This window comes from Lissotriton vulgaris, chromosome 5 (genome assembly GCF_964263255.1).
Source record: "Lissotriton vulgaris chromosome 5, aLisVul1.2, whole genome shotgun sequence".
NCBI lineage: Eukaryota > Metazoa > Chordata > Amphibia > Caudata > Salamandridae > Lissotriton > Lissotriton vulgaris.
This window is the reverse complement of record NC_141693.1, coordinates 269,891,453-269,905,612: the sequence shown is the minus strand read 5'-3', so window position 1 is coordinate 269,905,612 and position 14,160 is coordinate 269,891,453. Positions and strand designations below refer to the sequence as shown.

The 14,160-nt window shown below is 43.6% G+C and overlaps 1 protein-coding gene across 2 annotated transcripts in view; it reads left to right on the top strand.

Moving 5' to 3' along the window:
• Positions 1–14,160, top strand: part of UBE4B (ubiquitination factor E4B) — a 1,174,709-nt gene that overhangs the window by 285,360 nt on the left and 875,189 nt on the right. Inside the window, exon 8 of one of the 2 annotated variants that reach the window (XM_086921363.1) lies at positions 8,676–8,789. The exons of the other annotated variant lie outside the window; for it this stretch is intronic. Within the exon in view, the coding sequence (XP_086777489.1) occupies positions 8,676–8,789 (114 nt within the window). The remainder of the gene's footprint in view (positions 1–8,675; positions 8,790–14,160) is intronic. 2 annotated transcript variants of the gene reach the window in all.

The window sequence follows — 14,160 nt, the reverse complement described above, 5'->3', positions numbered from 1 at the left end:
CTGCAGAAGCGAAACTCCGGTGTGTCCAGCGGCCAGCAACCTCAAGAACCCCCAAGGACCTGCCCTGCCTTCCAAAGAAAAGACTTTATCTTCCGTGATCACCGGATTTGTTCATCAACAGACTCCAGCTCCGGCGAAATCCGCGAGTCTGCACCCGACGCCCACGGCCTGAGTTCGAGTGACCCAACACCACGAGGTGGTCTCCCCAGCGATCCTGACCCGATATCCGGTGATCCCTGATCTGCTTCAAGCCTCCAGCCGACACCTGCAGCCTCAATCCGGAAGGAACCATGCCCGATGTGAGCCCTCTGCTCTCCCCAGTATGCAAATGATTTGTATACTATTATGACTAGATCTACCTTCCACTTCACTCGTCTGTTTTACTCAAAGCATATGAATTGAATCTTTAACAGTTGACAGTCTTTCTTTTAGTGATGTAATGAGATCCACCCCAGTTTGGATTACTTACCGAAGCAGAGAGACATTGAGGCCCATCTCTCCAATATGCCTTCCAGGGAGGTACAGGTATCTTGAATTCCTTGAAATATTACTGTGCAAAAAAAGACATGCATACCTTGGGGATTATATCACATATCCGTTTATCAATCCCTGTGAATTCATTGGCTAGCTGTTTCTCAAAGTGTGTGGGGTCTTAGGATAGCACCTCTCACCGACAGATGGTGTGACCCGCAAAATAAGGTATTGAAGTCATTCAAGGTAGTGGTGATATTTGTAAGGTTCCCATCATTGAGTCAGAGCTTGGGTTTGCCCACAGAAAACTAAAGCATTCTGTACAAGGGTCATGTTTGGTTGCTATAACTTTAACCAGTTATTGGTTTGTAATTATGATGAGATTTGCACAACCTGGCTCATATTACCATTGGTTCTATGGGGCTACGCGACATTCTAGTAGGCAGCTTAAAAAACACATGGACAGACTGTATGTTTTATGCCTGCTCCTCCTTTCGTTGCCAGTACCCCATTGCTTCAGCTCATGGGGAACCCTCCATTCATTTCACAGCCAGCAATTTCATCAGTGGGAAAAGAGCAGGTCACTTTCCACAATAGGAGTAGGAGACGTGCCATCAATGCCTCCAACACCCCACTCCTCCCCTCTTGTTTTTGCTTCTGATACTCTTTCAGAGTTTTTACGGACCTCTCCCCCCTTCCGTTGTGGCTGTCTGGGTGGTACGCCAGAGGCCTCCTTTTGGCCACTGACCTCACAGCCATCTCTGTGCCTCCTGGTCAGGCTTTCTTATTGGTGGCTGGAGAGAGGGGGACGTAAAGCAAACTAGGCTACTGATACTGGATTCCTTGGGCCTGCAGAATCTGAGTCCGCGTACGCACCTCTCGGTTCCACTTAAGGGCCAGGCCTCTCAAATGAAAAAGGGCTGGCAGGAAAGAGCATGAATATTGTGGGCTCAGTCTTATTTCAGGTCTACCCTTGCCCAGTGGTCTCCGGAGAAGGGGTAGCGCTTCATACGAGCAAGACTGCTGGGGCCAGGTTCCTTGGTTCTTTAGAGAGAGAAGTTCATGTCTTAGCTGTAATAATGGCTGCGTTTTAATAATTTTCAAGTGAATTTTTGCTCTTCAGGTTTCTGTCTATTCCTTCATTGTTTCTTAACTGCCTTCATGGGGCAGCACCAAAAAACAAAAGAAGACACCCAATGACTGCCCAATGCTCCAGAAAGATTGAATCATTGTGGAAGAGGTCCTATAAGAAAATATTCCTGAGGAAAGTAAAGGACAGAGGGCCAGATGTATGACCATTGTAATTTGTAAGTCGCAAATTGCAAAAAACTGCGAGTCGCACATCAAAATGTTCAACAGTGTCTCACACTGTTTGTTGTTCCCAATCCATTCGCAAATTGCATGCTTCATGCATGTTAATGAGGCACTTGCAATTTCCGACCCCATTTGAAATGGCTGGCCCTCCCAGGTATGGTGACATGCTGGGTTCAGCAGACCTCCATGCCTGGGACTGCTTTTAAATCATTTAAAAAAATTTTTTTTTATGCAGGCCGGTTTCCTTAAAGAAAAACGGAATGCGTTTAAAAAAAAAATGAAACATTTTATAAGGGCAGGTAGTGGTCCCTGTGACAACTGCCTGCCCCTAAAAAATATTTTTCCCTGCATTCATAAAGGTTAAGGGGTCCTTTGGGTCCCCCATCCATTTTGCCAGTGCTTTCCCTCACTTTTTTTTAGGATTTTTTAAAATAGCTTTTTCCATAATAAACTGAACATTATCCACTTATCGGTTACAGCATATTTAGAAATATCATTATGATGTTTTTTACACTACAGTATAATAACCATTGTTGTCGCTCATACAGATACATAAAAACTCCTTGTTTCGTTCCCTTCCCCAGTTTGTGCATCCTCTGTCATGAGCTGTTATCCGAGTTTGATTCTGTCTGTGGGGGTTCGCATATGTTTCCTCTAAACTCGTTCCATTGTCCCTATATTTTAGACCATTTCTTGGGGCATTCCCTGTGGGTATATACCACCCTTTCCGCCACCATTGCGCCATCTATGTCGTTTCTCCATTGTAAATATGTGGGGACCACTCCCAGACCCCAGTTCCTGTTCCGCTTTGCAATTGTCATCTCCAACGCAGCCCAATCCTGCAGCCTTAGATTCAAGGCCGTCGGCTCCCAAATGTCGAGGAGGCATCTCTTTGGGTCCGGCTGAACTTCTGCCCCTCCCACCCATGAGATTACACTCATGACTTTTTTCCAGTAGGGTTGAAGTCGCGGACATTCCCATATGATGTGATAAAATGTGCCTGGGAGTTCACATTGTTGTAAACCTAGGGGGTCGGGCGCTCGTCTCAATTTATGCATCGTTATACGGGAATAGTACATACGATGAAGGATTTTGAGCTGAATAATTTTTGAGCTTTGACGAGATCGCCACCTCTCGTGGAGATGCCAACGCCTCCTGCCATTCTTGAGTCGTCCATATCCCCTACGTCAGTCTGCCATCGCTCCCGCAGGGTCGCAATGGGGTCCGGCAGGTTATTTATGATCTTGTGGTATGTCTGTGAGATAGCCTTTGTGTGCATGTGTTCGGTAAGGAGTCTCTTCTAAAGGTGAGGTCTCCGGTAAATGTGTCACTGCTGGAATGACGCTCATTAGTGCATGTCTGATTTGTGTATATCTAAAAAATGTGGCCGTTGCCATGCCGTATGTGTCTTGTAGTTGAGCGAAAGAAACAATCCCTCCTTTTACCCAAAGGTCACCAATTTTGGAAATACCAATGAGGTCCCATTTCTTGAACCCCTTAGTGTTATATAGATTACCTAGCCACTGGGTCTCCCAGAGCGGTGTGGCCTGTGTCAGCACCCTCTCCCACCCCAGTGCCTGTTGTGCGGTGTGCCATATTTTGATCGTATGTGCGGTCGGACCCGTGAGACTATTTTTCTGTTTAGTAGTGTATAGGGCTCTCAATAGGTGGTCTGGTAGTATAATATACCTATCCATGCGAAAAGCCGGTTCATTCTGAGGGGCTTGCAGCCAGTTTTTTATTACCATAATTTATGAGGCCCAATAATACAGTTTTATGTTGGGTTATGCAATTCCCCCATCATACCAGCTCCAGACTCGTTTGTGCTGTGCTATACGCACGGGTTTCCCATCCCAAAGTAGTGTAGAGACTTCAGCATCAAGTGCTTTGAAATAAGTAGGGGGACTGGGAATGGAGTGTTTTGGAGAGCGTACAGAAACCTAGGCAGTGCCATCATTTTAAATAATGCTGCCCTGCCCAGCAGCGTCAGTGGAAGCGACCTCCAGTGTTTCACATCTCGGTGAAATTTTGTTAGTGGTTTCATGAGGTATTCTTTAATAAGTAGCGTTGGCTGGGGAGTGATCTATATCCCTAAATACTTGAAACCCTCAGTTGCGACTTGTAGCTTGCAGCCCGGCAGGAGCTTTGAAGTGAAGGCATATAATACATAAAGGAGTGATTTTGCCCAATGCATAGTATAACCGGAGACTTTCCCGTATGCGGTTCATCTGTCCAGCAGACAGACCAATTTTCCCACACTTCTGAGAATGGTGGTAAACTGCGACTGTTTTGTAATTGCGGTCGCAAAACAGTCATACATAGGGCTCACTCGCAATTAGTAAGGGACTCCCTTCCTAATAGCGAGTCGCTAATCCTATTTAGCGAGTCGCAAATAGGGTTAGTACATGGCCCTTTTGTATTTTGCATGCGCAAACCCGTTTTTGCATGCAAAATAGGGTCTTACATTTGGCCAAGAGTCAGAGAAAGTTTCACTGTTTCTTTGGAATGGGATACAGATTAATCTAGCAGCATGGACAAGGCTAGGGAAGCGACTGCCTCATTTCTCTGCGTTCTAATACCACCTTGGACCTCTACTACTACCTCTACCCCATTGAATCAATAAACAACAATTGCATCCTTAACTTGCTTACGGAACTCTGCCAGTCACCCTTAACTTTGAATACCAGAACTCAACCAGGTCTTCCTAATTTGGGCTCCTCTAGCATTGTGTGGGACGTCTGAAGCTCTCAGGGTTGTGGAATTTAATTAAATAAAATATCTACTTGTCCATGGAACAGGTTGTTTCAAAACTACTTGTCCTGTAAAAAAAACACTTGTCCCTTTGGTGCCACATAGTGCAGTGACAGATTATGGCAACAATCTCATTATGTAAACGCTTTGATATTAGCATTTCTGATATGCCAGGGCTCATATTATAAGAGGGTCTGAATTGTAGCAATTTCCTTTTTTTGCCACCTTTCCACAGATCTATATACTGGGGCTGGAGGTAGCGTTAAGCAATAGTTCCAGGGTTGGAAGGCCTTTTTGAGTCTGTGCAAACCTTCTAAATCACTTGTTTTAGGAGTTTTCGCTAGTTCTCTTCTAAGACTAGAAATGTACTCATGACAATGGCAGGAGTGAAACTTCTTTCGGGGTTGGGAAAGAGTGGTTGAAGAGAAAGTGAACTTGAAAACAAACGATTTTCACATGAGCAAATCTACACATGCATATTTGCTCGTGTTAAAAAGCAGTTAACAAATATTTTCTAGGAGTACTGTTTCCTGGTCTATTTCTGTAAATGCTTGTGAATACATGAAAGCCATAAATCTGCACAAATACAAGGACAAATACCATGGGTGCAATATTATGATTTTCTTTAAAAAATGGGCCCCGAATTTGGTCTGAAGTTAACAAAGACCTTTTTCTTTTATAAAAATTATTCTCCCTCGATCTATCTTACATCGACTGGCTCCTGCTCTTTCACAAGGGGGTATATCAGCACACAAAGTAATTGTGTTCAGTGACAGGGGTACTGTGGCAATGTGTGCTCATTGAGACCAAAAAATATTATTTTTGCCAATGTTAGTTATAAAGGTAAGGTCCTGGCGGCTCCCACAAAGCTTTATAAAAACCATATCAAAACAAAACACACAATGTCAGACCTATTGGCTTTGCCCGTGCTTGTTTAGTTTCCCATCATCTTGTTGATACTGGTTGCACTGCTTTTCCATTATGAATATTTTTTGGGAAATACAACATGCATCAACACATTTTACTAAATGATGATTTAAAGAAGTTTAGCAAAACGTTTTTTTGTTCGTAGTTGCATTTTTTGTGTGAACATTTTATTTTGAAAGCAAAGGATCATTGTTCTTGCTTTCAAGCTTCTGCAGATATTTGCATCTAATTGGAGAGCATTCTGGGGCATTGTATGTATCCTCAAATTGTTAATCTTTGCAAACGTGTGTACACATTTTTACACTGGAACAGCTATCATAAACGCAGTTCGAGTTTACAACATTTCTTTAGAGCTCTCATCCTAATAAGAAAGGCTTTGTATTACTGAACAATAAATACAAGTTCAAACAGCATTAACATATGGACACACATATTACCTTAAATGCGGACAGTGCCCTTCCCTGATACATAATGTGGTACTGTAACTGGCAACCAAAGAGTTTGTGCTGCACATGTGTGGGCCTACTTGTCCCAAGAACAAAATAAACTTGAAAACCTGTTGTCCTTGACCCCAAGCAATATGTCCTGGGAGTCGGGCTATAGGAATTCCATAATCCTGAGCAGCTTTATAAGCTCATGGTTTCTGTTTTGCGATTAATACCTGTCTGACCATTCTCTTAACACGTGAGTTTGATGCTGCACTTTAATTTGGAATCTTAAGACTTATTTGTTAAATTTGTTTTAAATTTGATATTTGTTTTTTAAGTGTTAAGAAATCAAAGTTAATGCTCCTACAGGTAAAAATGTGCATATATGTAAAAAAATATTATTATCCAGTTAGGTGTTCCAAGGTCATGCTTGCGTGCAAATATATCCTTTGTTAGTGTATTTAATAGAGATCCTCATGATGGAATTAAAACTAAGTGACATCTGTCTGCTACCGTAGTTCCCGCCGACTCCACCTCCATAGTAAGGCAATACTGCTTGGTAGTTGATACACAGTTTATGAATGTGTAATAGTGCAGAGATGTAAAATCAGCACATTACTTGACTTTAATAGTAGTTTTTCAACTTGTCATTTTAATTTTTCAAATGCAAACACTTAGTCTTTCTGGTAAAGGGGAAGAATAGATTACAGTAGACCAGGTTATTCAGCATAGAGACTAGGTATACACTCTCAACATAGCTTGGAACTTGTGGAGCATTGTATGTTTTGTGTTGACCTACTGAAAAGCCACTGTCATGCCCTTAGTCGATTCATAAAGGTTTATTTCTTAAGTAAACCAGATGCAATTCCTGAGCCAAGCACTAAATTTCAGGATTATAAACCGCATTTAATCCTGTAGTTTCATTGAACACATCTGTTGTGCAAATATGTGATATTTTCTCTGCCTCTTACCCTGGAGGGTCTGCAGACAGACCCTTGGTTGTCTCACTCCTTAACTGATACGTCTACGTCTTTAGTCAAGATGTGCAAAAAACTGTTAGGGATGTTAGTTACATCTGCAGGGTTTCTGGGTACACAGTCTATCATTTGTTTATGTGCTTGGGTTTCTGGAAGCACAGGAAGACCAAGGCTAAAGGAGATCTTTGTACCTGAGACATTGTAGCCTCAGTTGCTAAAGTCTTAGTTTTGACCTCTGACTGCCTAGGTGGCTGTCGAGATGTGACCCTCAGTATGGGGGTCGGGGTTTTGGTTCAGAAACAGCTGAATGGGTACTAGGCCTGCCTTTTGGCTTCCCATAGATGGCTCTGTGCTGCTTTCCAGAGAGCCGATGCTTCTAGAATCTGCTACTTCTCTCTGTCCATTATAAACTAATTGAGTTCCAGGATCAGAGACCTGAAACGACATCGACTGCACATTTAGTACCATATATAAATCTGCAAGGCTTGATCTAACCAGTGTTTCTTTGACTGCATGATTGATTTGCTGCATGTTAACTCTTGCCCACAGTGCCTGCCTGTAAGCATCGCTTTTATATTTTTGCAAGTCTGTGTACCTCGACCTGGTTCTGCTTGCATGCCTCTGTACTGGCATGCGAGCAGGTTAATGATGGGAAAATGCATTTACTTTTGTGTTGGCCATGTGTATGAGCATTCATGTGTATCATTGCCTCTGTTTCTCTTAATGTGATGTATCTCTTTGCTTTGTCTCCATATCGATATTATGACCAGACATGCTTGTGTTCTATGTACAACTGTTCCTCTTTGCGTATTTTCCTAATTATTATCATGTCTTTGTGTACATGCATCTGCGTTTTACATACTTGTGTGTGTAGTCTTCAGTAAGCTCCCTGTTTCTAGTTCTTACATATAGGTATCACTTACGTGAATGCGTAAGGCTTCATTGTTTAAGGCATCACTATGCTTGTATGGTTTCCAATACTGGGACTTGTTGCTAGTGTGATAGCCTCTACAATGTTTCTTGCCAATCTGTTGATACGGATCTGCAACTGTGCATGGGCATGGATTTTACAAGGCATGTGCATGGGTCCTGGTATTGCTGGACCTTGCACATTGATTTTTTTTATTTTGGCTTTTCTTTATATTTTTTTGGGGACATGTGCTTCTTTGAACTCCAATAAAAAATTATGACACAAAAAGATACTTACAAACTGCCAGAAAGCTTGGTGATGTATAGCATGTTCTCTCTTACCTTTGCTCCTTTTACGTCCTGTTATCGATTCCTATTCCTTGGCTATCTGGTCATTATTTTGGTTCATTTTGCTGCATGGCACTTCTAGTTATTTGTGCGTTCTTCCCCTAATTCTCAGCCCCAGTGCGGTCATAATTTTTCTTCCACTGTCGCTCATTCGATAATTTCCCTCTGCTGGTGCTGCTTAATTGTACTTCTTTGCGGTATCTTGTCCTAATTCCTTGCCATTTACTCCAAATTCTGGCCCTTAGTACTGGCTGCCCCTCATTACCTTTTCATGCATCCTGTCCCAGTTTGTGCATATTTGTGTTGTAGCGTTCAGATTCTGGTGTCTTGTGCATCCTTATCCGTTTCTTGCAGTGTGACCCACTCTTCTGAGAGTCCTTGCAGTGTTTGTTCTGGACTTTGAGTTTCTAACGTTTGTCAGATTTTAGTTACTTGCAATGTTTTCATTTGTTTACGAAATCATTATTTGTTCCTGACATCCTTTTTTCTCTGCTGCCTTAAACTAAAATTCCTACTTTTTTTCTTTGCTTCTTGGTGTTGTCTTTGGTAGTGCTAGTTTGAACGGCAACCCTTTCTCCTTCCTCTTCTTTGGCCCTTCTGATACGCTTGGGGATAGCAGTGATGAAAACGAAGAAGATTTTTCTTGTGTACAGTTTGGGTCCAGGTATTGGCACAAGAGGTGTGGAGGCATGCGTTGATGTGAAAACACTAACCGATTCCTTAATCTGCAAAAAAACCTTATTATGTGCAATGTCAGTTGAACTGAGTTTGTATTATGACAAGTGTTACAGGCTACTGAAGCCTGCTATGCCATGGAACAGGGCAGTCTTTCCCTGGCAGGGTATTTTGAGGGAATGGTGTTATTTTTTGGATGCAGTGCTCTGGCTCTTCTGAGTGGGGAAACCGTAAAAACCTTCCTTAGGAGTTAAATGTTGCACACCCAGCGTCCACGCATATTGCAGTTCGTCATAGTAGGCCGCAGTGTGGTGTTGCACTCTGTAATTTGTTCTTTGTTCTACCCTACTGTGTGAATTACATCTTTCTTCTCTTATGGATAGCAATTTCCACCACTGATGGGGGCTGTTTGAGTTTTTGTTTATTTTCATATTCTTTCAGATTATCTAGCCTGTACCATATTCTGGGTTTAAGCCCATGTTTTCTTTTCCTAGCCATTTGATGATTTGAATCACTTCTGTTTCTGCTTGTGGAAATATTTTGTGAATGTCTGAGTTCAGTTTGATGCTGCACTTTAATTTGGAATCTAAAGACTTATTTGTTGATAAATTTGGCTTAAAGTTTGATATTTGTTTTTTAAGTGTTAAGAAATCAAAGTTAATGCTCCTAAAGGTAAAAATGTGCATATATGTAAAAAAATATTATTATCCAGTTAGGTGTTCCAAGGTCATGCTTGCGTGCAAAGATATCCTTTGTTAGTGTATTTAATAGAGATCCTCATGATGGAATTACAAGTGACAGGACTAGCATTGGCACAGAGTCCAACCGTAACAGTCAGATATGTGCACAGAACAAATGTGATCCCATCCTGCAGGTGGCATTTCAATTGATCGTCTAGACAAGGAAGTAAGGGCTGAGTTTTTGGACTGTGAATCCGGGTACTGACCCAAGCTCATTTAAACCGGTCCTTGTGCTTGAGTTCTCCTAGGCCTGATGGTATCCATTCTCGTCACAACAGTATGCAGCTAGTAATAGTGTGCCCAGGAAGGGTCAAAGTACATAATTGCAATATTTTGATCCTGTAATAGTTTGCTTTAGCCACTTAGTTAGTCTAGGTCCAGAGAACTGCCCGCAAGTGTCTTCTAGCAAAGGGACTTTCGAGCACGTAACATTCTCTGTCTGCTTAAATCCCAGTTGTGGTCTAGGCATGGAGGTTCTGAGGTACTGTTGTACTATGGGTTAAAATAAGCCTCATTAATCTGAGCAGTCAAAAAAGCTTTCCTCACCAGGTGCAAATTACGTCACCTGGAATGACTCCACAGCGATTGAGCAGAGTTGCATTTCGGGTTTTGGCCCAAAACTCCGTACGTAGCATGGATAACCTCTCCCCTCTTTGCTTTTGGTTCTGAGGCAGTAGGTGGGCAGTATCCATGATGGACACTAATCTTTTCCACTCTCAACCAGGGTCACAAGTATTAGTGCACTCTAATTGCAAAGCTAAATAAATCAGGCCCAAGTGTAGTAAAGTCAGATACTTTTTAAAAACCATTTTCTTAGCTAATTAGTGAGTTGATGATAACTTTCTTTGGTTCTTGAGACCATATGTCTGAGTTCGCAGCAAAGAACAGACCAACATTCATTAAACCCAGTGGCGTACCACTAGCAAAATAAACATGGGTTCCACTCAATTCAGTCAAAAAATTGGTTCTGGCAAAAGCAAACTGTTCCTCAAGTCTTGATATAAACTTAATGATGCATTGGTTAATTGTGTGGTCCACTGAGTGTGTTATTGGGTGGAGTTAAAGTGAAGTCAGTAGAGTGCACACATCTTCTCCACTCTTTGACTACATCTCATACTGCTGCTGTGGGACTGTTTGCTAGAAAATGAGGACGCCCAGAAGAAAGTGCCTCGTATCCTCAAAACAGGTTGAACGTGACAATAATTCCTTTGAGCGATGCTCAGTTACCTGTGATGCTCAAACCAATTTTTTTTTTAAACTTTATTTAGCATTTTCTAAGTGACAAAAGCAATGCACTGAGTACAATCCTATTTCAACATATGTATGAATACATGGTTAAGGGCAAGATGGCCGCGGAGCGGTCACAGGAGTAAGTCGCTCCATCCTCTCTCTCCCAGCGGATTGGGAAAATGACTGTAGAACTCAGAAGACATGCAGAGGATCGGAAGACTGGGAAACATCTTTACTAATATCCTGGCATTGATACATCATAGTCTGTCGTAAGGCTCCGCTGCAGTGCTGGTGGGTTCGTACAAAAGCCATTGGGGAAAGCGATCACAGTATTTATAGTGCGGAGATGTCGGCACGATATAAGTTGAAGGACACGGCTAAGGAGACGCTGAGAATGGCGACTGACCCGTCGAAACAACCTGATCTCCACAACCATGCCGTAACCAGGAGACAGGCAACATTGAAAATCACGAGCACTACGGCGGACTCTGCTTCGAAAATGAAGGCTAAAGCGGCCAGGGAGAAAGATGCTGAGCAGAGAGCAGAGCAAAGGGCCGAGCTGAAAGCCGAACAGAAAGCGGCTGCCATTGCGGCTGCTAAGAAGAATACAAATACGAATTCAAAGACAACCCTGAGAGACACAAGTTTTAAAACACCCAGGGGTACTACATTGAGACAACCCACCGTGGCCGAAGCATTCGCAGGGGGAACCGCACTGATCGATCCGGTTCTTGATGACAGCCCAGGGCGCACGGAGCAACACGCAAACACAGAGGCTGAAGCCGGAGCATCATCATCGTCAAAAGCGGCGCACGCACAGGGAGCGTCGAACAGGGCAATCCCGGATGCGCCGCAGCCAGAGCCGCTGTTACCGGAGCAGCCCTCGCCAACAGAGGAGGCGAGGAAGCTTGCAGGGCAGAATAGCAAAGAAACGGCGGTGGATTCCAATGGTTATACAGAGGCGCGCAGAAAGGTAAGCCGTGCAGGAAATCTGGACATTGGCACTAACAGCGAGATGGGCATGGTTAACGACAGAGGGGAAGCTGGTACTCGGCTATCAGGAAAGACCATTGAGGGGCAAGCAGTGCAAGATGTGCAGGGGTCAGGTTTGAAGGGCAACAGCACTATCTGGCAGGGGGTGCGTAGAAGCTCGATCGTGATCACAGACACAAATCGGCTAAGGGTCTTGCAAGATACAACAGGGAAAGAGATGCCTGATACTGTGGACACTATTGATAAGGGAGTCCTTATGGTAGATGTGGAGCGTGATGGCTCACAAGAGGATCCAAGTGCTCATGGCTCACAGGCTATGGCAGAACCGGGGTCGCTAGCATCAGGCTCCCCAAACGATGAGTGTTTTTTTTCAGTGAACGATGAGACGGGGGCCTCTTCTGGGAGTGGTGGATCAGAGGAGAGTGCAGTAGAAAGCTCCGCCTCAGACATTGACCCAGATCTATCCGTCTCAGAGGACTCAGATCTCAGAGGAGACTATTCAATGGGCCTCCTCAAACCGAAGAAAGAAACATCAGAAAAGTCACCGGAGATACAATAAGAAAACCCCTATTAGCCCTGCACAAGCGGACATGGCCAAGAAATTAGATTAAGATTATTCAGCAACCTCTAGTCTATATCATGAAGAAGGAGAGACTAGAGACCAACAGAGGAGACCCCAAGGCACGCAGGAGCAACCCCCTACGATGGATTTACTCTATGCCACCCTAAAACAAATGCAGGGAGAAGCCAGAACGGAGAGCAAAAGAGCTAAGCAAGCTAACAAAAAAATTCAAGGGTCTCTAAGCAAAATGAATAAGCTATATGCAGAGATGGCAGGAAGAGTAACTGAAGTAGAGGAAACAACAGGAAAGTTGGCAGATGAGGTGACGCGCTGGCAGGAATTCACGGAGGCCCAAGAGAGAGCCACAGAAGACATCCAGTGGAAGCTCGAGGACTTCGAGAACAGGCAGAGATGCAATAATATCCGGCTTCTGGGAATTCCGGGTTGGGCAGAGGAGCAGAACGCCAGGTCTTTTGTGATTGCGCACCTAAAAGGTGCATTCCTGGAAATTGAGAACTGGAACTGGGATAGTGAGGTGCAGCGAGCACATAGATTTCCCCTGGCACAAAAGAAGGTATATGGCGCTGCACAGATAGGCAAGCCTAGAGCTATGCTGGTGTTTGTTGGGAGTTTCCTGGCAAGACAGGAGATCATGGACAGCGCTAGACCACAGGACCATCGCTCATTTAAAGGGAAAACCTTCTTTGCACGACCAGACTTCTGCCACCTTACTCTGGAGAGGAGGTGGAGGTTGAGGCAGATGATAGACCCATTTAAAAACATAGGATGTGAAGCATATCTGTTATTTCCAGCAAGGCTTAAAATACTATTGAATGGCCAGACAAGGATGTTCTTCTTTGAGATTAAGGCACAGGCCTAAGCTGAACGAGCTAAAGGAGCCAGGGAGACGCTCGGACAGTTGTACAAAGACCATGATAAGGACAAATCTCACTGATGCATAAGCCGGGATGTGCTATGTATAGATTTAAGTATAAATGCAGCAGGGTTTTTTTTGTAACTTTTTTCTTGATTTTGTCTGCATTTGTAAGGTTAAATGTAATATCTAGAATGTATTAGGTTAGACATAGATGGGAGGGAGATGGTTGCGACACTTCAGGGGCCAGGAAGCAGCTACACATGTCAGGATTGACTTATTTGCCTGTAAAGGGGGGAGGGGGGCACAGGGGAAAGGGGGTGCACAGGACAGAAGGTAATAAGGGCACAACAGCACAGAGAGACAAAGCAGGAAAATTGCTCAATGCAAATAAGAGAAAGGAACAGGAAAAGAATGACGAAAGGGTATGGCATCGTCATGGTAGACTTGTGGTGCCCTGTGGAAAGAAAGAACTATGGGTACCGCTATTAAGATTCTAACGTTGAATGTATGTGGACTCAATGACCGGCTAAAAAGACAAAGGGTGGCGTTACTATTGAAAAAGTCACAAGCAGACTTTATATGTCTCTAAGAGACCCATATAGAAGGGAACGAACCGTTCCTGCTAGAACAATTAGGGCTGCATCTCTTGGCATACTCGAGACAAGGAGCCAAAACAAGAGGGGTGGCTATCCTAACTAAATTGTGCAATATTAGCACAAGGAAAAGGCTGGAGGATCAATGGGGAAGATGGGCCTTGATAGAATGTTTGATTGGTGAAGAATGGATTACACTGGGGTCGATATGGCTCAACGGAGGATGATCCAGAACTGTTTGATTTCTTGGATTTAGAACTAGCCACTTGGGCGCCTAGGATAATTCTTGCAGGGGATTTTAATATAGATGGTGCTGCAGGCTCAGGCATGGAACCTTTGAGACAATATCAAGGAAGGAAAAAAAG